This window comes from Nannobrachium achirus, assembly GCF_963921795.1.
Source record: "Nannobrachium achirus genome assembly, chromosome: 19".
Lineage (NCBI taxonomy): Eukaryota > Metazoa > Chordata > Actinopteri > Myctophiformes > Myctophidae > Nannobrachium > Nannobrachium achirus.
Window position 1 is genome coordinate 30,977,747 of NC_137826.1, and position 23,694 is coordinate 31,001,440.

Here is a 23,694-nt window from a genome sequence, read left to right on the forward strand (position 1 = left end):
ATGTGATGACAATGTTTTGGGTTTGTGCACACTATATGAAAAGTAATAGAGAAATGGGATACAGTATATTTAGTACCAGTAAGACGGCCTGGCCCTGAGGGCGAGACTCGACCTTGAACTGAAAGGTGTCTTTAAGGTGCTCTCTGAGAAATTGTAAAAGGGCACACCGCGTTCCCTCTGTTTAGAGTTGGGGTGCACGTCACATATATTCATAAATGCATTTTCTTCTTTCTAAAATGGCCAGCAGTAGAGGTAATCCATGTATTGAACCTCATCCCACATTGATTAAACACTTTCAGCTATATGTTTTACCCCTAAACTTCTTTGCCTTTTTTTCATATTTTGAAAAACATTTAAAATACTTCAAATAGCCAATCTACATCGACACATTGTGAGCTTGTAGATCTATTTTTTTTAAATAGTAGAAAATGGCAAAGGTCTAGGCATAAGGACAGAAATGGATCCCTTTGAGTAAAAAAAATAACGTATACAGTATATATCACGGATAAGTCGGAGATACAGTAAAACATTTAGGCTATTGTGGTCCTATGAATGGCCATTCTGAACATTTTCAGCACCTCAGAAAATCTGTAGCTCAGTAAGCAAGCAAATAAGTAGCTGTAGCCCCAACAGTTAGATCAGCACATTTAGAAGTACCACTTCTGATGTGTGTGGGTGTGCTTCCATTTCAAATTAGCACTTCTGAATAAAAACCCAATTGTGTTCATTTTTAAACTGTGTGGTCAGACATAGTTAGAACTGGAACACTATAAATTTGAAGACTAAGCTGATAAATGGGTTCTCTCTCCTGATAAGGTGAAATTGGCAACCCATCTGAAAATGTATTTTCTATAGCTGGGGAGACCTCTGATCCTGAACAAAATACTCTTTAGCAATGATTATCTACTAATGTTTTAACAAAACAAAAGAAAAACATCATTTACGGCACCTTTAATGGTGGCAATTGGCAGACATGACCATTTATAATTTAAAGCAAATACAGCGACTTTGCGTAACGGGAGGAAGTAGGGTAAGAGACACGATCAAAGTGACACACTAAGAAAACTATTATTTATTGGTTTAAAAAAGCATACACTCGAGTACAGCAGATAAAAACTCCAAAAGGTCATTTCAAAACAGTTGTATTTGGAGAACAGAGCTTTAGATGTTTTTGTTTGTTTGTTTTATTTTGTCTTTACAATTCTATATTTGCATCAAGGGTGAACTGGCAATTTATAAATTATGTAAAAACTTGAAAACACAAAAGGACATGACATAAAAAAAGTGACATGAATTACATGTTACCATCTTTATTATTGTACACATAATATACAAACTGGTCCTTTGTATCATTTTGCTCACCTCTGCCTAAAGTCTTGCTTGGATTAAAAGGTAAAGAGAAATAAATAGACAAGTAACTCTAAAGGGTATGAGGTAAGTGAATATGGAAAGCCTGCTAATTCCAATAAAATAAGCAAAAGCGAACTCTGATGACATAAAAAAGGACACATTTTCAACCTAAGGATTATTGAATGCATGATCTGATGCTACAGTAACCAGATTTCTGAGAAGAATAACATTTCCTGTATTGAATAGCACATTGTGCCCATACCAATAGGAACAAAAACAAAAAAAAGCTTTCAGCTCATTTGCTGAAATAAATTGAAATGAAAAACAAAAACTCTTGAATTCTACAACTAACATCACTTGCAGGGCATTATATCAAAAACAACACAGGCAGAAAGTAAAGAACCGGATAACAAGATGATACAGATGGGGTTACAGCCGTCTCTGAAACAAAAAGCTCAGCTTCTCCAGTTTTGCTAAAGAGAGGGATAGGATAGGGTGGATGAGAAATGCTACCAAATACTGACCATGAAGTAACACCAGAAGTTCAAGGTAAAATGTTAACATATTTCAGTGGTTTTCAACCAGTGGTCCTTGAGGGGGTTACAGGTGGTCCCCAGCTAAATCATGGAGAGTTGGTAACCAAATGGACCCTTATAGATCTTTAACTCTTGAGAATGTAACATGAAACCAAATGGACCCGTTCCATTTTACACTCTCAAGAGTTAAATTATTGTTAAACACCTGCATTACTTCATTTATAAGAAGTCTACACAATTAGAGAATGTACAAGAATTGTTATTTTGATTGACCTGTTATCTCTCCTATTGGTACCAGCATCAATACAGCATGGAAATGGTGGTCTGTGGCTCAAATGCCATATACTGTAAATAGTGGACCTTATTATGAAAAGGGTTGAAAACCACTGACATAATTTATCAAAATATCCATGAAAATTATAGCTTACCTTTACTGCACATTATCTGTGCTTCTCAGAGGATTTATGAGTGTGAGTGTTAAGGGAAACAAAGAATCATCCAATAAGAGTCTAAAAACCCTGCTTGAACTGACCTGACAAGCCATAGAACCACCTGCCCTCACTAGGGGTTCTAAAAACTGCCATTATACCCACAAATTCTAATATGAACTCATTGTCTACTAATGACAAGTTTGCGGAGTTATATTTATAAATGTGCCACAGCGCCAATGACGAGTATGACGAGTTGGGGACGAATTTGCATTAAAATAAACCTTTTTTTACTTCCTACTACATGCTAGGTATGATCGTGAAATGCATATTTGACCCCCAGAACAACCCCATCTTTTAAACATGGTCAATGAGTCAATGAGACAGTTGTCTACAGACAACATTGTTAAAAGTCAACTAAAATAATAAACTAATATTTAGATGCTAAATGTAAATGTCAATTCACGACCAATAATCTTTTGTTCTAATTTTCACCGAATTCTATAGTTGATGAAAATAGCACTTTTATGTTGCTAACAAGGGTTAGCAACATAAATTTCAACTTTGGCAATAGTAGGCACAATTCCGTACGGACAGAGCAGTTGCATGTTTAGCTAAAATAAAAACATCTCTCCTGTAATTTGTGAACTACAGCACACTTACCACAAGTAAACATGAATTTAAAAGTTACATCATTCTGGTTACACAAAAATGATGAGTTGTTATAAAACTTTCACCACCCAAAAGGACAAAGGAAGCAATGGTGCACACAGCTATAATAAAGACAAGAATGTAAGGCTGTTGTACTGTGATTGATACTGCAAGACTGAATGGCAACTCCTCTTCTTGTAACCAAGTCATGAGACTATGCTGTTAAAAAGGTGTAGTTGAAAATAAATCATGCCAAAATCTTTTCCTGTGTCTTCCACAACAGTTTATTTAACCGATTGTTGTCATTATCAGTTTTATTTATGTAGAAAAGTCAGTGTTGAACATCACTAAATGTGATGAACCACTTTAAAGTTGGGTTATTCACCCGACTTTTACATGAAAATATTCACACTATAAAATGGTAAGAAGTGCTCACAGTTTGGGATTTACATTTAAGGATATTGTTTCTTCTCTTCTTTCCCACCACTACTGTCCCTCTTGTCTTTCTTGTCGGATTTCTCTTTATCGTGCCTGGACTCCTGCAGCACATCAACAGAAAGAACATATAAACTGAAATAACTGTAACTGCTATGATAAAGATAGTAATAACATGTAACAAAACAGAGACATTATACTTGCTCTAGATTTACTACATACAGTATATAAACTTGATACTTGCAGTGAGAATAGTTCTGCTCACCTTTTTGCCTCCAGAGGAGGTTCTCTCAGGTTTTGCCGACTCTCCCTTCTCCTTACTGGAGGATTTGGGTCTCTTCTTCTCTTTTTCAGCTGAAAGTGCAGAGTCTGAGGAAGGACTGGTACTCTTGCTGTTTTTGGAGGAATCTGGATGAGAAGACAATGCTAATGTGAATATCTGAACGTGTACAGCATCATTGTTTTATAGGGAAGACGCCTAAATAAGTAAGATGTGTCAAGTGTCCTTACTGGTGCCATTCTCATCTTTTCTACGTTTGGGTTCTTGAGTCGGTGCTTCCCGGTCACTGACAGTATGGTCCTAAAAACAGAGGACAACAGGACACAAAATAATGCCAGGCAAGTCAAGTTCTGTAATGATTTGACATATTGAATAACATGAATTTTCACTTGTAGTAGAACATTTATGCCAACGATAGAATGATAACATTTCTCACTCTTTTCCTTTCTTTCCGATCCTTGTCTTCTTTCTTCTCTTTCGATCGGCCTTGTTGTGTGTTCTCAGTCTCTTTCTTGTCCGATTCCTTCTCTCTGCTCTTGGATCGCGCAACTGAATTGTAGTTGGTGTGGTGCTGTTAAGATAATCACACATACACACACAAAGCAAACCAGAAAAGGGCATTATTTTTTTCGATGTACCATTCAAAACAGGTCTGACTTCATAACTACCCCACAGTAGGAGAGTAGGGCATTCACAGAATATTCGAATATCAAAGTCACTATACAACCTTGTTCACCGAAGTCGAATATTCGCTTATTTATTAATTTTTTCTCTCTTTAAAAAAATAAAAATATTTCTTCATGGTTTATACAGCTTGGCTAGATAGGAAGTCATAAGAGTTGTCAATGCCCCTGGTGGATGAATTGGTTAATGCTCTATGTCTGATGTCATGCGTCACGTTTCGTCTCCCGGAACTAATTACCAGTGGGGAAAACAGTGGCCAGCCGGCAAACTCTATGTCATGATGGAGGAAGAGCCAGCTAATGCAACTGTCACTACTATACCGAGAATTGCTAGTTTTTTATTGGATGATATATTTCATGTCAAATATTTGACTATTGAGGTTGAATAATTCAAATACAAAAAAATCACTATTCGTGAATGCCCTACCCCACAGACCAATGCCAGTCTGGTATGGTACAAGAATAATATGTGGTGCAAAGTGCACAGACTATTGCACAATAATTAAATAGCCCTGAAATCTATAAGCTCACAAGTCACAACAGGATGCGTTGTGAGCTTGGTGATCTGCTTTAATGTTTTTGCCCCCCAAAAAGGGACACTAGGTGGAAACAACTTGAAAGTGTCTAAGTCTGTCTGTGGGTTACATAAATGTTAAACCAAAGAAAGGCATTAACAAGAGCTTGTGAGTAAATAATAACTACACTGGATCCATTGGAACGCAGTTTCTCATTTCCATTTCCTGAAAAGCAGTGGTGTAAAGTAATTAAGTACATTTACTCAGTGGTGTGTTCTAGACTTTTTTTTAGGGCATACTATAATCTATGATCCGCGGCTATTCGTGTGGCAAGCGCATACGCCAGTGCATAATGCCTATCAGATACGCTACTTTGAAAGGTTCACGTGGGCATATGCTTTTTCAAAAAAGAAACCTTCACAGCATACTCTGTATACCCGCGTGACAGGTAGAACACAGCACTGTATATACTATTTGTACTTTACTTACAAATACCCATTTCCAATTTCCAATACTTTTAGTTCTACTCCTCTACATCCAAATATTGTTACTCCACTACATTTATTTGGAGACTTTAGTTACTTTGCAGATATAAATTATAATATTATAAAACATACATTAACCACTTAAGCCCTATTTGAAAATACAAGCTCACAACTTGTGAGGTTGTAGATTTGCTATTTTCAAACATTTTTGTACTCTTACTTTTGGTACTTTTAAGTATATTTTGATATCAACACTTTCATACTTTTACTAAAGTACATTTTGAATTCCAGACTTTTACTTGTAACATAGTATTGATACTTTTACTTAGGTAAAACATTTGGGTACTTTTTCCACCAATGCTGAAAAGTAACCATTTTGGACATACAAGGTTCTCCTCTTTGCCTGACAACGACAATACATAATTCAACAGATTAACCACAGAAATGTAATAACTTAAAAAGAAAATTTAAAAAAAGGAGTTCAGACTGGCAGTCTGGTCTGGTTAGGATTTGTACTGATATAATGATCCATTCCTTAAAAATAAAATGTTTCTATACTTTTTAGATGCCAGTTTCCTAACAGTACGTTTCATGTTTTGAAAATTGCCATCAGGATGCCTAAATATGCACATATTCCAACACATAAAATGGTGATGATTCCTTTTTAACATTGTAGTTGAGGGAATGGATTTAGAATGCAACACAATTAAGATTAACATCTAGCATCACTTAACCTGGCACACAACAGAATTCTTTGATTATGCAGCTTGTTTTCACTTTATGAGAATGCAATATTTGTCCATAAAATGCATCTACAGGATAGTAAAGAATAGTTCTAATAATCATTTATTTTAATAACGCCAATGATAACCATTTAACTATTGTTCTGTTAGGAATATGGAAATATATTCATGTTTGAACAAGTTAAGAAATGTTACTACTTTGGGTAGATTAATAGTCAATCAGTAATAGATCAGACCAATGTTGCATTGATGATTAGGGCTGTCACAATTATTACATAATCGTCTAATCGCAATTATTTGAGGTAATCGCGATTATTTTGCATAATCGTCATAATCGTTTCCATGTTGAGAAATGTTATTCAAACGCTTTTAAAAAAGTAGTGGAAATAACCGATCTACAAGACGCTTTAAAAAAAGTAGTGGAAATAGCAGATCTACAAGCTCACAGAGCTTGTAGATCGTCTATTTCCACTATCAATGTTCTTTTTTAAGTATAAAGTTGTCAAATATCAGTCAGTAATTTCTTTGTATATTTAAGTTATGTGTCAGAATTGCCATGTGCAACTTCAAATCCTAAAAGCCAAACAGAAATGTAATTGTCCGACAAAAACACAATTAAATCGCTAATCGCAGTTAATTGAGTGACATTAATCGTCATGTAAAATGTCATAATCGTGACAGCCCTATTGGTGATTCAATGTTTGGGGCTCCGCGGTTTTAATGATGTGAGAGGTGTGACACTGGTCAGAAAAAATACGGGCGAGTACACGCGTGACCGGGCCAATGCAACACTGGATCAGTCTGTACAGTTAACTGAACAGTTAATAGTCACAGTACAATAGATTAAATGGTTCTCTTTCCATGGATTTTCCACAAACTGCTGTTTGCTAAACAAACTTTCTTTTAGGTCTAAGTAATCACAAGAAGAGAAGAAACCGCAGTGGCACAATCAATGAAAAAATAAGAGCAATAATTAAACTGCTTTTAATCCTTAAACACAATCAAGACTGTTTTCAGAAAACATTTTCTCCCATAAGTGTGTGCTATAATGGACCCGTCAGCCCTATGACGTTTAAGGGCTAATTCAATATGAATGTCCACAGCAATATTAATTTTATGTGCCAAGGTAATAAAACTGCTCATTCAAGTGTGTCATTAAGAAAGACTGGAAGGATGGAAACAAAACGCCCCAAGTGAATTGTATCTAGGCAACAAACGGAGCAAAAAATAAAGGAGAGAACTAGGGATGGGACGATACGTGATATTATCATTTATCGTGATCAAAACACACTCAAGATAATCGTATTGTGGAGATTTAATTTATTGTGATATCGTCCTCCGCCATGCACTGGGATCAATTCACCTTTTATTTGCCGAGCTGCATATCCGGTACCACTTAAACCCTTGGTAAAAGGTACTTATAATATACGTACTTGATACTGTCTTTTTTTCCACCCTCTATCAAATGTCTTTACCAAAAAATAGCCAATCTACAAGCTCACAACGCGTCACAATTGTGAGCTTGTAGATCTGCAATTTTTTGGCAAATGTTCTGCCCCAGGATAATGGATTTTGATTATCGTGGTAATATCGTAAATCGCGATTTCTTTTGTCACAATGATCGTGATATGAAATTTTCATATCGTCCCATCCCTAGGAGAGACAGGCCCTCAGCTTAATGTATCAGTCGTAGTAGTAGTAGTAGTAGTAGTAGTAGAAGAGTCATTTCAAACCTTGGGTGCAGAATCCTTGGGTTCGTTGCTATTGTCCTGTAGGAATGAATGGAGATGACAGATGAGCTGGGAGGGGGGTGGGTGGGGGAGGTTGTCAGACAGCAGTAGAGTTTGAAGGAAGGAGGGTAGTGGGGGAAGGGGTGGGGGTGGGGGGTCTGGACCGGGCCGACAGCATACTTCTTTCTCCCTTGATCGCTGACCTTCGAGAGCTAAGGCTTTGACAAGGTTATCACATAGAGGAGAATTAATAAGGCTCAACATCTGGAATGTCAATATTTAAAATGGACAAGAAAAAAAGAATAAAAAAAAGAACCCTGAGTGAATGCAATAAATAAATAAATATGAGTCTCAGTAATAAAAAGTGTCTGGAATTTTATCACATTATTAAACCCTGGCCTACAGTGCAGCTGGTTAAGTAACTATGCCTAAAGTGCAAGTGCTGTTGTGTAAATAACATGCGAGTTTGTGTGTGCATGTGTGCCTGTGTGAGACAAAAATCACTGAAATCTTGTGTGCTTTGAGCTGCATCCCTACATAGGAAATTGTCGCTGTCACTTACAGTTCTGGAATGGATAAGACTCAGGGGGAGCCTATTTCTCTGGTGGAAGAGTAAAATTAAGACCTATCACAAGCTTCCAGTGGTTTGGGGCAATGCTCCAGTCGATTCCAGAGGCTTCGCCCACACCTTCCCTGCCTCTCTCTCTCTCTTTGTAGGGGGTAGGCGTGCTTTTTCCCCCCTTGGCAATATTTTGGCCCATTCAAAACAGCGACATTGGCGTTCTCCGTCTCCGCCCGACCTCAGGTGCTGGTGGCTTTGATTCCCGCTGTGTGTGTGTTGGGAGGTAGTAGTGACGGACGCTGGCAGCTGGTGGTTTGGGCCGTGGCTGACAGGAACGCCTGGACACCTGTCTTGTCTTGAAGTGCAGGCTGCATGCAGAGCGTGAAAAAACTGAGATCGAAGGGCTGGGCTTGAGGGTAGATGATGCAGCTTCCGCAGAAAAGTGCCTCTGTACCAGGAAGAGGCTCTCTGGAGACACCCGACGTCATCTCGCTGGATCCCGGCACGATGAGGGACGAGCAATATGAGTGACAGCATTTTGACCGGGGAATCTTCAGCTCGCCAAAGAGTACGGGCAGGGGGAGCAAAAAAAATCTCAACTTGGCCTTTTAATTCTTAAAATACAGCTCTTTGGGGGGTTAAAAAAACTTTTTCAGCTTGCCAGTGGAAAGGGAGGGACATCCGATTTTTCAGGCAAATACTTCTTTCTCCAAAAAGAAAAAGAAAAAACAGCACAGGGAACGTAGAAATGCGTAAAAAAAGAAAAATCTTCTCAAGGCACTATAACTGCTTTCCTTAATATGAAAATATATAAATATCTCAATATAAAAATATTATTTACATTATGCTCTTGGCTAAGTCCTTGATTTCACTCCCAATTCAGGAAAATAATATACTAGTGTTCATGGAATGCTTTCCAACTCCCAAGGTTTTGGATGGGGGAATTCCAGATGCCACGCCTGCATGTACGAGATCTCTCCTTTGGGTTCTTGAGGGCCGATGGAATGGGCAACAGATGGGAACGCTCCGGTAGATAGAGAAGAAACACGGGCACAGCTTTCCTCAGGCCATACTAACCTTTACAGATGAGGAGTGCGCTGGTGAAGAGTGGCTCTCGACCTTTCGCCGTTTGTGATCTGCATATATGAAAAGGAAAATGAATTGAAGTGGAAACTTTAGTTTTTATGCAGATTGTCACAACACACAGGGCTGTTGCATTCAAAAGTTAACTTATAACCCAACCTCACAGATTGTTACAGGATTTGAAGACTTAATTTTATGCCAAAGAGGAAAGGAATACAGTACAAGAAGTGAAGCTCATTAAATGTGAATCTTACCCCTCTCAGACTCAGCAGACTCTGATCTGGGAACTGGTGACTTGAGGGACCCAGATGCAGCAGTCCTGTCTCCCTTCTCCTTGCTCTTGGACTCCTTGACGGTGTCCCGGTCCCTGGACGTCTCCTGGGACTCCCCGTTGCCGGTCTTGGCCTTGTCCTCCTTGCTGCTCTTGTCGTCGGCCTTCAGCTTCTCCCGGTCGGCCTTGGGCGTCTTCTCCTTACCCTCGCGTGCAACCCGCTCCTCCTTTCCGCCTCTCTCCTCCCTCTGTTTCTCCCGTCGGGTCTCCCCCTTTGCCTCTGGAGTGCTGCCTGGTGTCTTCTCCTTCTTGTCTTTCTTCTCCTTCCCACTCTTCTCTTTGTCGTCCCTCTCTTTGATGGGCTTAGTGCTGAAGGGGAAATAAAGGGTTTGTTTTTCGTTTCGTTTGGGATCCAACCACTGCAGTTCAACAGATATGACTAAAGACCTTACCAAGTGTGATATACATTCTGATAGCAACAAAAATTCTCTTGTCAAACAATACTTTTTTGAAAATGTCTTTAAAAACAATAGCTCGTATTACTAGTTCAAATGTGTTGTTGTGGTCCTGTAGAGATAAACAGTCACAATTACTATTAAAATATTCCAAAGTTTGATGATTATATTGGACTATTATTATATTACATTATAATATTATATCATATTATTATCTATTACACAAATGGTTAAGTGCCTTCCCCCATTTCCACTACAAACCTACCTGTTAAGAGCACCATTGCCATTGCTGGTGGTTACTTTGGCTGCTGTGCTGTTGGCTTTGTTCAAAGGTTTTGCCGTCCCCTGAGATTTATCCTTGCCCCGATCTGTTGAAACACAAAAGCAAAGCTAAGATGAGCACAACACACAATCACGCCAACATCAAAATGTTACCACACTTCATTACATTTGTACCGTACCAAGTGTCAAACAGGAGACAGATGGTAACCAGAGAGAGCATCATCCCCAAGGGGAAAAACACAGGAAAGGACATACTGTCTCTCCTCTAACTCACCGCCCTCCTCAGATGTCCCCTCATCCGTCTTGCTGGTGTTGGTGGTGGGTTTGCCGGTGCTGCCCGGGCCGTTCTGTTGGCTGGCAGGGGTGGCGCTGCGCACTGGCTGCTCCTTATGATGAAACTCGTTCTCAGGGACCATGTGCACCTTCCGGCTTTTCAACTGACCTGAATAACTGCGCATAAGACGCATAAACGGTTTAAACGAGGCACAGGTCAGGAGATCAAAAGAACTTTACTCAGCGTGGCACGTGTGGAAGCGAGTGTCTTTTCTCATACAGGAGGACATATTACTGCATTCAACACACCCACCCACCCACCCACGTTCAAGTAGCTTTCTTCATAATGTACCTGTATCTCTCAGACATTTTAGAGGTTCAATCAGTTCTTTTGTCCATAATAAAATATGGCTCTCACACCACCACAAACACATCCACGCGTGCACTCAAGCAGAGACAAAAACTATCGCAACCTGAAATGAGTTTTGACATACTCCCAGCTAAATCCACAGACTACCTCGACGGAAAGGGGAAACCTTATTTGAATGCGCACAAGCTTTATGTACCAATGGTTCAATCTCTGGAACTATCATAATGAATACAAAGAATAACCATCTCAATGTCTACAAATTTGAAATGCAATAGCCACTTATAGCAAAGCATCGTTCATGAAGCAAGTGTAGAAAAGGGGCATCAGTTCATCCAGTGAAGCAGCTACATAGACACTTATAAACTCACACACACACACACACACACACACACACACACACACACACACACACACACACACACACACACACACACACACACACACACACACACACACACACACACCATTTCCCTCTCTACCCGCTTTGACTTCAGTTAGCACAGGAAACATTGTGTATGTTGTGTACAGTATATGAACAGTGTAGCTCCACTGAGAGCTGCCGGATGTCGGGCTTTGTTACCCCATGGCCAAGGCATAGAGGTCGGGCCTCTTCTCCTTCTCCTCTAAACAGATCTTGTGGACGCGGCACTCCAGTGCCTGGCCCAGGTTCAGCACCTTGGGGTAACAGGGCAGGATCTTGGTGAGAACGATGAGGATGTTTCGAATGTGGGTGTACTCCCCGGTCTCAAGGCAGTGGACTGAAGCCTGGGTGACACAACAACAGGGAAGATGGAGGGTTAGTTGTTAAATACAGTGTTTCTCAAAACGTTCAAATATCAAGGTACGCCCTTAACTCTGACAGTGTACAAATGGAACCGTTAGGGTTCATTTGGTTCCATTTGTACACTGAGTTACAGACTTGTATGGGTCAATTTAGACCCCCTAAAGGAACCCACAGTGGAGTCCCTGGAATCCACTTTGAGAACCACTGGCCAAATACACACCTTCCATGAACCTCTGTAGTAGGGCTGGGCAATTAACAGAAAATATATCTAAATATTTAGAATCAATAACCGATTTAATATTGGTCATGTAGGTTAATTGAATAATAGAGAAGCCTTTTTTTAAATATATATTTTCTATTTATTTTGTATCAACGAATCAGTCGAATTGTTTTTTTTTTTTACTCATTTTGTGCCCATGAAATTAACGGATTATAAAGTCCACGATGCCACCTTCAGGCTGGCATCACCGCCGTTATCTTATTTTGAAGGCCAGAAGTCCACAGCGCAATCACTTCCGGTCTGACGTCATCGGGTCGTGCACCGGAACCGATCCGTGTCCACGTGGAGTTGTGTAATGGCCGACCGGGAGCTTTTATAACTGTGTAACATAAGCGAGCATCTGCCTCCATCCTAGCTTCTAAAGTGTAGTTTTGAGATAATGGACATTAACTCTTTGCGTGCCAGCACCCTCTAGGGGCCAAAGAATGCCAGCGCATCTCTCATAGGCGAGCGCTTTAGCTTCCAGGACTTCAGCTTCCAGGACCTGACGTGCTCACGTTGATGCACTGCATGGAAATGTCCCGGATGAAGATGCTAACAGAATGGCTATTCCCATTTTGTCATCTAAAAGATCATTTTTGGGCGATTTCCGTAAATAAACCTCGCGCCGCTTTCCTAAAACACAAAAAAGAGATATAAGCCTTTAAAGATGCGGTCCTTCATTGGATTAGGCGGAGATTGGCGATTGCGTTCGCAAATTACGGCCGGCCGGGACGTTGTTAGCTTTCGGCTAGTAGCTACAAAAATCAAGCCAGGCTTCAGAAGGCCTCTTATCATTTTATTCATTTAATTAAATAAAGCCGAACTACTTCGGGATCGGCACACTCGTGTACTCATCGGAAGCGGTGCCGAACATCGGGTGAACATTGGGGAGCTCAAAAATGTATTTTAAACCATTTTTAATGGAATATATCGTCGGACAGAGTAGAATGGCTAACTGGCTAGCGGCTAGCGAGCCAGGACCACCCACGACTCTACAAGCAGCTCGGGGTAAGTGAATTAATAAAAAAAAGATTGTATTGGATTGAAATAAAGCCGAACTAGTTCGGGATCGGCACCAGATGAGTTAAAGATGAGATCCCCCGTCCACCTCAATGTTATGGATGGGACTATTTTGTGCTCGTGGAGCCGTGATGATGCGAAATCAGCGACGGATTTCGTCTCCGGACCTGCGGCCATTCTTCTCGGTAATGTACTCGCCGTTACAGTAATATATTACTTTTCCCGAGATATCTCGTGAATGGCACTACAGATACTCGAGTACATTTCACGAGACATCTCGGGAATGGCACTAGATGAGTTAATAATTAGTCGATGAATACATACAACTACATTTCTGACTAATAAAGTATTCAATCAATCATCAACTAAGTCAATTAGTCAAATTAACCACTTTGTACAAAAACAGTGAAAATAGGCATTAATCATAATCGAGGCAAAAGTTTGACATAATCGTGATGTGAAGTTATATCGCCCAGCCCTACCCTGTAGGCAACAATTTGGAATTTCTCATTTGAACAATTTGACCAGACAGGGATGTAAGGTGGTGTAGTGGTGACTCACTTTAGTCAGCATGTAGTGCCACTTGTGCACCACGTGCCTGAAGTTCTCGTAGTCCAGCTGGTCGGCCTTGTTCCCTCCGTCAAAGCCTGTGGCTCTGAAGATGGTCATGAATCCGGGGTAGTTGCCACACTCCTTCCATAAGGAAAACAAACGCAAAGTGAGAAAACAATTCGGGAGAAGCAAGAGGATGACACATTCTTTGTTAGTGTCTCTCCATTGGAGTATGGAGGCGTGAGGTCACAAGGAAAACAAACGCAATGTGAGAAAATAATTCGGGAGAAGCAAGAGGATGACACATTCTTTGTTAGTGTCTCTCTATTGGAGTATGGAGGCGTGAGGTCACCTTCTCGTAGATGGCGCGGTCGCTGTGCCAGCGAGTCACCGTCTCCAGCATGCAGCAGAGGAAGCGACCATAGCGGCGAGACTCGTTCTCCGTGCAGCTGGCGACTGTGTAAATGATTGCAGAAAAAACCTGCAGAGGTAGACGACGTACAGAAGTCAAACCTGATTTACAATATGTAGCTTTTAGACACATGGGACTCAAAAAATAAAAACGGTACACTAAAATAATCATAACATGATTAAACATTAAGCAGAAATATTTTAAACACGGATAGCTGATTGTTATTTTATATTTTATTAAGTCTTACAGTACTTCACTAAAAATGTTGATTTTAATATGTTTAAGTCTGATGCTTACCCTGTCGTAGCAAAGGAGTGTGCAGAAATTGGGTGTCTTCTGTTGGTGCACAAGCTCCACAAAGCGTGCACAGTACACAGCGTCAATGGCAGAGAAGATGCAACGAGGGAAGATGCAGAGCTGCAGGAACTTGGTGATGGTCTCGTTTTTTGTGGACTCTGTCAATGAGCAAACAGGTTTCAAAATGGCTCCACAACAGACATACAATAATCCAGACTGCCAGGTAGCCATACACCAAATCCATGGACTCTGCCTGTACTTACTCGCCATCAGCCAGTTGTCTTTCTCCAGTTTGAGGCGGTGGAGGACCCTCTGGACATGCTCCAGTTGTTTCTTCTCCTCCTCCTGCAGCTTGTCCTGCAGGGCTGTGCAACGCTCCTTCTCTTTCTTTTTCTTATTTAGTTGCTGCAGGGGGAGAGGACACCACACTACAATGAATTTCATGCATAGAATGCAGCCAATTTGTATTACAATACAGAGTATTTGCAACATATAGAACAAAAGGGACATACAGCTTTTACAGCAGTGCACATGCGTTTCTTAGCATCATTAACGTTACTCACAATCTCCGGATTGTCTTCGATGGCCTTGATCTGCACCTTGAGCTTGTTGACCTCACGCTCATAAGCGGTGTGGGGCACGGCCAGGTCATACATGGTCAGGGACCAGAAGGTGGCGTAGAACTGGGGCCGGAGGTCATCCCAGACCTTGGGAGGGTGGAGGGACACGACGGCCTCGTGCACGGGCGCCATGACTTGTTCACATGCTGCCATGTACTTGTGAACCTTCTGCTGCTGCTTGTTGCCTCTCTCTGCTTTCTTCAACTCATCATACTTGGACTGAGTGGACAGAGAGTACATCAAACATATATTTTTCATTTTCTGAAAATTAGCAGTTTTGAACATGCAATGTTTCCACTGACAGCGACGATATGCCAGACATAGACTTTTCCCAAAAACTATGTAAACCAACGCATTAACACCAATAACCCTGCTGACAGTGGTAGTCAACTCACCAGAATCTGATGGGCATACATGGGCCGAGACAGGAAGAAGGCAGCATCGTGCGGAGTGTGGAACTGGTTACACAAAATGTCAATGCTGGGAACTCGTTTGATGTAGTCCTCTGTGCTCAAGTTGGATGCCAGGAATCCACCAAACTGCACTAGTGTGTCATGACACTGTCACAGAATGACAATAGAATATTGTTATGGACTGTATCGTTCTTCCATAGAGCCTTGATAACATGCTATTAAAAGGGGAATGCTGCTCAACATTAAACTATGCATGTCATTACTCATTACTATACCTACAGAGCTGTTGTGTGGAAATAAGAAAAATGACCTCTCCCCCCGTGTTGCCTAGAACCAGAGAATGCTCCAACAAGTCTTATTTTATATTCAACTCATGCCGTTTCAGCTCGAAGCGAGATTCTTCAGTCTAGGCAGACTGTACGTCAATGATCAAATGACCCCAAGAATGTATTCGCCGGTTCTAGGAAAAACGTGGGAGACTGTTTTCTTAACAAATCTTATCCAATGGGAGTCGGTGGCCTAATGCATATCAAACTGGGGTTCCTTGAAATAAAAAGGGTTGAGGATCACTGCACTAAGAGAACATGCATACCTGGTCATATAGCTTGCCCACTAGTTTGAGGTGTTTCTCTCCTCCTTCTAAGAAAACCACCCCATTGCGTTGCTGAGCCATTAGGAGACACAGGGGCAAGGCCAGTTCATGGTCCAACAGCACATCCTTCAGACGTTGAGATGACTTCTTGGTGTTTCTAATCTGGCCAAAGTAGCCCCCCTGTGGACAGAAGTCACATCATTAATTAACTAAAAAGATGGAATTATGGGAAATTGCAAGTGTGGTTGCAACTAATAAATTAATAGCCATATATGGAGATCTGGATCAGTCCTTGTCCCTTTTATGCCCATATATGGAGATCCCTGATGTCATCAATATTAAGCCCATATCTTGGAATGCCCATATATGGACATACTGTGTCAGTCTCATGTGGTATATCAGTCAGACATGATGTCAGACATCTCCATATTTGGGAAAAGTTCAATCTTTGCATTTTCCCATTCAACACAATGGAGGAAATTAATTAACTTATAAATTAATATAAATGAAACTATATATAATCTATCCCTTAGCAAAATGCAAGCACACGATTCCCGATGAAGCCAGTCGATTTGACATATGGCCCAAGTGCGTGTCAAAATAAAATGTACCTGGAAAGATGGATGGATGGAAGAAGAAAGTCTGACAAGTACTATAGTCTGGTTGCCCTGTTAGAATCTGCCCTGTTAGGGCAACCAGACTAAAATGCTGTAGTCCTGAAACCCTCTAGAGCAGTGTTTCTCAAATGGGGGTATGTGTACTAGGGATGTGAATCTCGACCACTGAGGCGATACGATACGGACCTCGATACACTGCCAGCGATACGATATAATTGCGATACATTGAAATCCTGCCGATACGATACATCGCGATCCACCCCTGTTCCCGATACGATGCGATATGATTCACGATTCACCACGATTCAAGCCCAAATCCCAAAATGTACAAAACATAGCGACTAAATTTAAATTCAAGGCAATTTATTGTTTCACTGTAGTACTAGGCTCTGTCTAACAACCCAACATAGGCCTATAGTATTCTATGAGAACACAAAGCTGCTGGCTATTGTTTCATAACTAATCATATAGAAGGCCTATGTCATTATTAATAGGCCTATATGTCTTCAACTGGGAGTCAGGGACCCCAATCCAGGGTTATTACAGGGGGCCTGCCAAATATTTGTGTGATACAGTAGGCTATAATGCCTAGCCTACAGCGAGGGTCCCTGCTTGATCTCTGTCTGAGCTAAGGGGTCCTTGACCTGAAAAACAATAAAGTCCCTCCCTGGTTTGTATTATTATATTATATTATATTATATTATATTATATTATATTTAATCCAGGATTATGCAATTTTTATAGCCAAACTGTTTTAAAACAGACCTACAAGCTCACAGCGCGTCGCATCCATGACGCATTGTGAGCTTGTAGGTCTGCTATTTTAGGTGCGACACCCTTGTACTGCGATGTATAAATTAGGCTTCTTTTCCAGAGCAGAACTAGCAGCAGAGAAAGTGAGAGAGTTGCTTGCATCAACAGGAAAGTTGTAGAACAGTGACAAATACTTTGTTTTAAACGCAAGCAGTAGTCCTACAACACCCAGCAACATTGTTGTTGTGTGTGTGCAGTTAATATAGCGCAGAAGATGATCTCAATCAATTGTCCGTCGGAGATTCGCTAAGAAACGGCTGTTGATTACATATCACTCGATCAGCCTGTGCTACTCTGTGACAACAATCAGCGCAGCGGACTTGGATGTTATAAAGCTAAGTACTGTACAACTAATCTTGCATCTTTTTAACCCGTGGGGCTGCTAGTACGTCCGTGTTGATTCACTCGCATTTCGCTGAACTGTCTGTCTCCCTGGTTGCCTGCATGCAGAGTGCAGATGCTGTCCGTCTGTCCGAGTCGCAGCTCGCGTTAAAGACTGGCTTTTGGGGAGGGGGTTGAACGGCTGATGATGGTGCATTCATGGCGCCTCGGAAACACAGGATAGAATGAAATACTATATGGAAGAACCGATACAATCGCGGAATGTACCGATCCAGACACTCACGGCACGATCCATCACGATTTCGGCCGTCTATTGTACCGGTACACACCGAATGAACCGATTCAACCGTATCGCGGACGTTTGTATCGCGATTACGATCCGTACCGGTATATCTTCGCATCCCTAATGTGTACCCCTAGGGGTGCAGGAGAAAATGGGAATATGTATTTTACTGTTATGGGTAATGTAAATTGTAAAATCAAATTACATCAATACCTTGACAAGTACAACTGTTAATGAATAGAAACCTAACCTATGTTTATTTGCAATTTTATTTTTGACATATTGGCATTGGAACTGGACTTTTGATGCCAAAAAAGTTTGAGAACCACTGCTCTAGAGCATCATTCATGGTTGTAAATAAACTGAACTGGAGCAACCAATTATTTTCCCCTGTTAATCAAGGAGTTAGCTGTACTCTGTACCTCTGCTTTAAGTTGTTCTCCTCCCGTCATTGCCTCCAACTGCTCTAACGTCATCTCATCGGTGATCTCAATGCCGGCCATTTTCTGCACTACCTCCTTCAGGATCAGCAGATCAAAGCTATGGGAGGGGCAGAGAATGCAAGTTGTATTTTCAAAAAGCAATAATCGTTGTGCTGTGCACAAAATGGGAGCATGACCATAATAGAAAACAGCTTATCAACATGTTTTAAAGAGGCGTAGGTAAAGAATACAATGTTAAACTAAATCACAAAATCACCAGCACTCACTTCAACTCCTTCAGTTTTATTATCTGGCACAGGCAGCAACAACACAAGTTAACACATGGACGTGTTTCAGCAGGAGCCTTCCTCACTCCCGCCAAAACACGTCCGTGTGTTGTTGCCGTTAGATAATAAAACAAGGATTTGCAGTGAGAGCTGGTGATCTTTTCAACCGTGCACCCGGTAAAATACATTTTGTGAGGAGTGCTCACATTTATGTTGCAGTTAAAAAGACAGTGTGCCACTTCCATTTCTTTCTTTGCCCTGCATCCTAGACAACTAATTCGAGTAACTAGATTTTCAAGCCCTTTAAAATCTAGTCCCTGAACAGTGAACAGTGTTTGGGCGAATTTTGGTGTGGATCGGAGCCACAGTACACCTTTCAAGTCCGGATGTTGCCTACCCACTTGTGGACATTCACAAGGTAATTTTAATATGGGAGGATAAATTCACCAACAGCCAAGTAAAGCGAACAACATTGAACATTGTGCAAATTTCATTTCTTCTCTTAAACTTAAAGACTGAGGATGTGATGAAGAAATGTATTGAATAAAATCAATGCGTTATACAACAGATCATTATTGTCAAATATAGATGCGAGGGGGCCAACATCTGAAGACAGAGTAATAAAATAGAAAGCTTCTACAATTATGGCACACAATGTCCCCAGAGGTTTTTTGATTTAACCACTTCATTACTTTTAACAGCTTTGGGGTGAAGAACTGAAATGTTCTCAACAGACCATTAACAAGCACTTTAACTCTCAGAGCCCAATCAATGTGCTAGGTTTCACTTGACTGGAGAAGGTTACCTCTTTCCTGCTTTCAGCTGATTGGTCACATACTGAAGAAGGCCGGCCAATTCGATTGGGTATTTCCTGAACACGGCTCCACACAGACTTGCCAGGCCTTGGTAAACAAGAGGAAACATCAAAAATCCATTTATGAACTGAGACATCCCCATAGTACCGCAAAGCCCAATCATGAAGCAAAACAAAGACAGCAAATAAGAGCAATGTTGAAACATACTCTGAAGCCAAGAAGAGATGGTAGTGTCGTCGTGCTTCATTTTCTCCTTTTCTGGGTTGGCCAGGGCCTCAATGATGCAATCTTAAGACACAGTTAAGTGGGACATCCCAGTAAGACGGAGCAACCCTCCCCCCATTGACTATACTTCCCTCCCCCCATTGACTATACTTTTAATTAATTATATATCTGTGAAGGATACAGGCCAAGACATCATAGTTGAGAGATGTGAGGTATTTCAGGGAGTCCACAACAGGACCAATAAGGTTGTCGTACCACTGGATCTGAGACAGGATCTAGAGGAGATGCAATGATTTGTTAATGACAAATGGAGATTTCACAACCTCTCACATAATGCATCTTTAAATTATTTACAGTTTTACATTGTGAAAGCATAGTGGAAATAAATTCAACTCGAATCATCCTATTAAAAAAAAGAAAAAGCACTCTGTTTCATTTATCCTGGCTTGTGTTCTTCTCTGCACTTGCAGACATACTTGGACATACTCATGATAAAAATAGCAGCAATACTTACATAATCAAAAACGATGGTGGGGTTGCTATGGCTAAGCTTGCCAATTTGCCTTCCAGATGGTTTCACACTCTCTTTGGTCAATCGCCTGGCAAAAAAAAGGAGATACAAAATGTGTATTTAATACTGACGAATCTGTATGCATCTTGAGCTAATGGATTATTTAAATTTTTTAATCGTGTGGATCAATACAGGAACTGCGTGGCTCCAATGCGGATCTCAGAAGTGTCTGTGACGTCAGTCGTCTATGACATATCTATGATGTACGACTCAGGATTTCAGCCTGATCTGACTCTGAGCCAATACAATTCAAGTTAAATCGTGGAAGTACTTCTGTTGCCTGCTGGCAGCGTGCAGACAAACTTTAGCGCTCATCAATCCAGTGATTTGTGAGATTAGCTCTGACATGGACACACAGGCCCTCTTCTTGATGTCTAGACTCCATTAGAGCCATGTCGTAAAGAATCAAGAAAAGTATCAATTTTGGAAAACAAAAACTGTGCATAAGAACAAAAATATATTTGGTTGTCCATCCCATTACTGACACTGATTTGAAGAACTGAAATGGCTGGTGGTGGTAAAAAAAAGAAGAAAAGAAATCACACCTAGTGTGATTTATGAGCATGTTCACAGCATGTTCTGCGAAAGCTTGGCCAATGGGACCCTGGGCGTACAACAAACTTTGAGCCGGTTGTGCCAAGATGTAGGCCATATCTAGGCCAGATGTAGGCCACGCTTCAGTTTACTCAAGCCCCGGACATTTTTTCCCCTCAGCTGGAGCTCCTGCTGCAGGAGTACCGCTAAAAAATGTTTAAGGAGTTAAGAGTTAAGAGTCATATAGTGTCTTACTTCATAATGTATTTGGCCCTTTCCACAGTCTGAGCTTTGACCTTGACCAACAGTGGGTGGCTGAGGTATGTCTCATTCTTCCACTGCCCATATAACCGGTATCTGTAGGAGCAGATCAGTTAGGTGGGTTAGTTATGTGGCTATCAAAAACATTACATTAACAGCACAAAGCTTCATTCAAATACCAACTAAAATGAACTGAAAATAAACAAGTGAATTCTATTTCTTTTTTTGTTTTCATCTGATGTGAATCTTTCACCTGTGCTGGTAAGGGAAGAGTTTGAAGAGGCCCCAGAGTTCTTCGGATATACACGCATTGCACTCCATGAGGGACATAGAAGGCAGCAGCACCTGGTCTGCAATGCTCAGGAAACAACTCAGCAATATCTCCTGCAATTCAAGAAAAGCTCTTAAACAACGCTAACCTGCCTTTGTGCACATCTGCTCACAAACTACAAACATCAGACAAAGTATACAACCCATTCACATTATGTATTTCCGTAATCACTTAAACCATATACTTGCAATACATCTGCAAGATTACGCTCTGGCTATTTTTGTCGACTATCTATAACTAGAATTGACATATTGTCAATAGTTGATCTGTGTTGAATCCAGATATTATTATTGTTATTATTATGACGATTGTTATTGTTTTTATGTTATTATTATAAATTATTGTTAGGCCAAGTGATGTAACTGATACGGACTCCGGAGATCTCTATCTTTATCTATTATCTATCTACTGTATCAATGTCTTTCTCTCTATTGATAGATCTCTCTCTCTCTCTCTCTCTCTCTGCTTCTCTTCTGCCCACAACTAGCCATTCTACCACTTTTTGTGGTCACATTTCAGATACTGGATTCTGATTGGCAATGATAAAAAAGCGACGAGTCCCCCAAAAGAGGAGGAGCGCTGGAATTCACATCCTGTAACGCCGACGGGCGAGTTCAATTGAAACGAACGTGCTGTGAGCCTAGCTCCGCCTTAGCCTCCGCATTCTGGCTAATTTATCGAGCGCTCCACGATCACGTGACTTTCAGGGACTTTCAATGACATGCCTAGAATCTTCTTTTATTTTTTTTACTTACCATTTTGTCTTTGACGTCACCTCTCGCATCACTTTGGTACTAAAAAGGCATAAACAAGAATATAAATAAATATGCGTTTCAATTCAAGATCATGCAGGAGATTGGACAGAGATTTGTGCAGTGAAAATGTTGTGTACCTCTTTCATGAAGGCCTTGCCCAGACGCACCATCTTGGCAAAGAGGATAGGGTCATGGGAGAGGTGGGGGCCCAGGTATCCCAGCATGCTGAACGTGTCCCTCCGCAGGTCCTCAAAGCACTCTGCTGGCCGAGGGGCCCTCTTGTTCCTCAGTGGACATAGCTTACATCCCTTTGCCCCTTTGGGGACCCCAGCTCTGCAAGGTACAGACCAATGAGTAAACGTACATCTCCTGGATTCTCCTCCTGTCTCAGCCATTACCAATTATATCCATTATGCTTGCTATTATGTATTATTTTAATTTCCATGTGCTTCCTTTAGTTAAATGTTTGGTACAGAGAGAGGTTACTGTAGAAAAGGGCAAATTGTGTACAATCTCGGCTGTTATCTTGTGGTGGAAGATGCAGGAGTGCTTGCTGTTATGTATGAAGTAAATCCATGATGGTATTCACCTTCGGTACACTGGCTCCACTGTCAGGTGCACCAGCTGGCAGAGAGCCAGGGCAATGGCCTTGTGAGAAGTGGCGTAGAATGACGGCATCTGGTCCATGATAATCTGGGCATGGTGCCAGTCTCCAATTCTGAGCAACGCCTCCAACAAACCGAGCTTCTGGTTATCTGGTGGCTGAGGGGAGAGAGGAGAGTAGCAGCACGGTGACTTGTGAAGTTTAGGAAGGATGGAGCCTGGTAATGAACCTCTCACTCTCACTAGAGGCTGACCTAACCACTTAAGCCTCATTCTTTTCTTCTTAAATAGTTTTTCACAAATGACAGATCTGAGCTCACAACTGTGAGGGTGTATAGTAGAAAATAATTAATAACATATAATGACATGTCACATGCCCAAAGGAATGCCAAGGGGAATGTGGTTAAATAAAACTAATATTCTTCCAAAAACAAACCCTGCCAATTCTCCTTTTCAGGATCAGTGTCATTTTTCAAATGGCTGAAGTAACGTGAATCTTTCTTAACTTGGGTTTAACATAGTTACACTTTAGACCGAAGATAAATATTCTGAAGGACTGAATCAAAATGACACACTTTTTCTTTAATTATTTAGTTACAAGAACTGATTGGATGATGGAGTAAATGGAGGGCCTTCAACAATTCAACTCTGCTAGACCCTCTCTACCTCCATCACCGTTATCACTCTGGCCATCAGCATGTCATTGTCTGAATCTGTATCAGTGTTTCTTCCATCCCTAAAGGCTGACATT

General features: G+C 41.0%; 1 protein-coding gene across 3 annotated transcripts in view; it reads right to left on the reverse strand.

Annotated features, from left to right (window-relative positions):
• Positions 1–1,083: 1,083 nt before the first annotated feature.
• The window catches only part of thoc2 (THO complex 2), a 37,312-nt gene continuing 14,701 nt past the window's right edge, over positions 1,084–23,694 (reverse strand). Inside the window, exons 11-39 of one of the 3 annotated variants that reach the window (XM_080749644.1) lie at positions 22,930–23,102; positions 22,478–22,673; positions 22,341–22,379; positions 21,508–21,638; positions 21,249–21,350; positions 20,403–20,487; positions 20,070–20,163; positions 19,871–19,951; positions 19,654–19,750; positions 18,562–18,679; positions 16,085–16,264; positions 15,475–15,639; positions 15,023–15,298; positions 14,723–14,864; positions 14,460–14,617; positions 14,103–14,231; positions 13,760–13,891; positions 11,713–11,897; positions 10,764–10,939; positions 10,473–10,575; positions 9,736–10,121; positions 9,476–9,534; positions 7,840–7,875; positions 4,117–4,251; positions 3,911–3,980; positions 3,666–3,808; positions 3,428–3,504; positions 2,315–2,354; positions 1,084–1,823 (exon numbers count right to left, since the gene is read on the reverse strand). In XM_080749644.1, coding sequence (XP_080605770.1) covers positions 2,327–2,354; positions 3,428–3,504; positions 3,666–3,808; positions 3,911–3,980; positions 4,117–4,251; positions 7,840–7,875; positions 9,476–9,534; positions 9,736–10,121; positions 10,473–10,575; positions 10,764–10,939; positions 11,713–11,897; positions 13,760–13,891; positions 14,103–14,231; positions 14,460–14,617; positions 14,723–14,864; positions 15,023–15,298; positions 15,475–15,639; positions 16,085–16,264; positions 18,562–18,679; positions 19,654–19,750; positions 19,871–19,951; positions 20,070–20,163; positions 20,403–20,487; positions 21,249–21,350; positions 21,508–21,638; positions 22,341–22,379; positions 22,478–22,673; positions 22,930–23,102 — 3,696 coding nt within the window. In that variant the 3' untranslated portion in view covers positions 1,084–1,823; positions 2,315–2,326. Of the gene's footprint in view, positions 1,824–2,314; positions 2,355–3,427; positions 3,505–3,665; positions 3,809–3,910; positions 3,981–4,116; positions 4,252–7,839; positions 7,876–7,895; positions 8,055–8,398; positions 9,535–9,735; positions 10,122–10,472; positions 10,576–10,763; positions 10,940–11,712; positions 11,898–13,759; positions 13,892–14,102; positions 14,232–14,459; positions 14,618–14,722; positions 14,865–15,022; positions 15,299–15,474; positions 15,640–16,084; positions 16,265–18,561; positions 18,680–19,653; positions 19,751–19,870; positions 19,952–20,069; positions 20,164–20,402; positions 20,488–21,248; positions 21,351–21,507; positions 21,639–22,340; positions 22,380–22,477; positions 22,674–22,929; positions 23,103–23,694 lie in introns of those variants that run through there. The other 2 variants (XR_013963077.1, XR_013963078.1) reach the window with 2 other exon arrangements.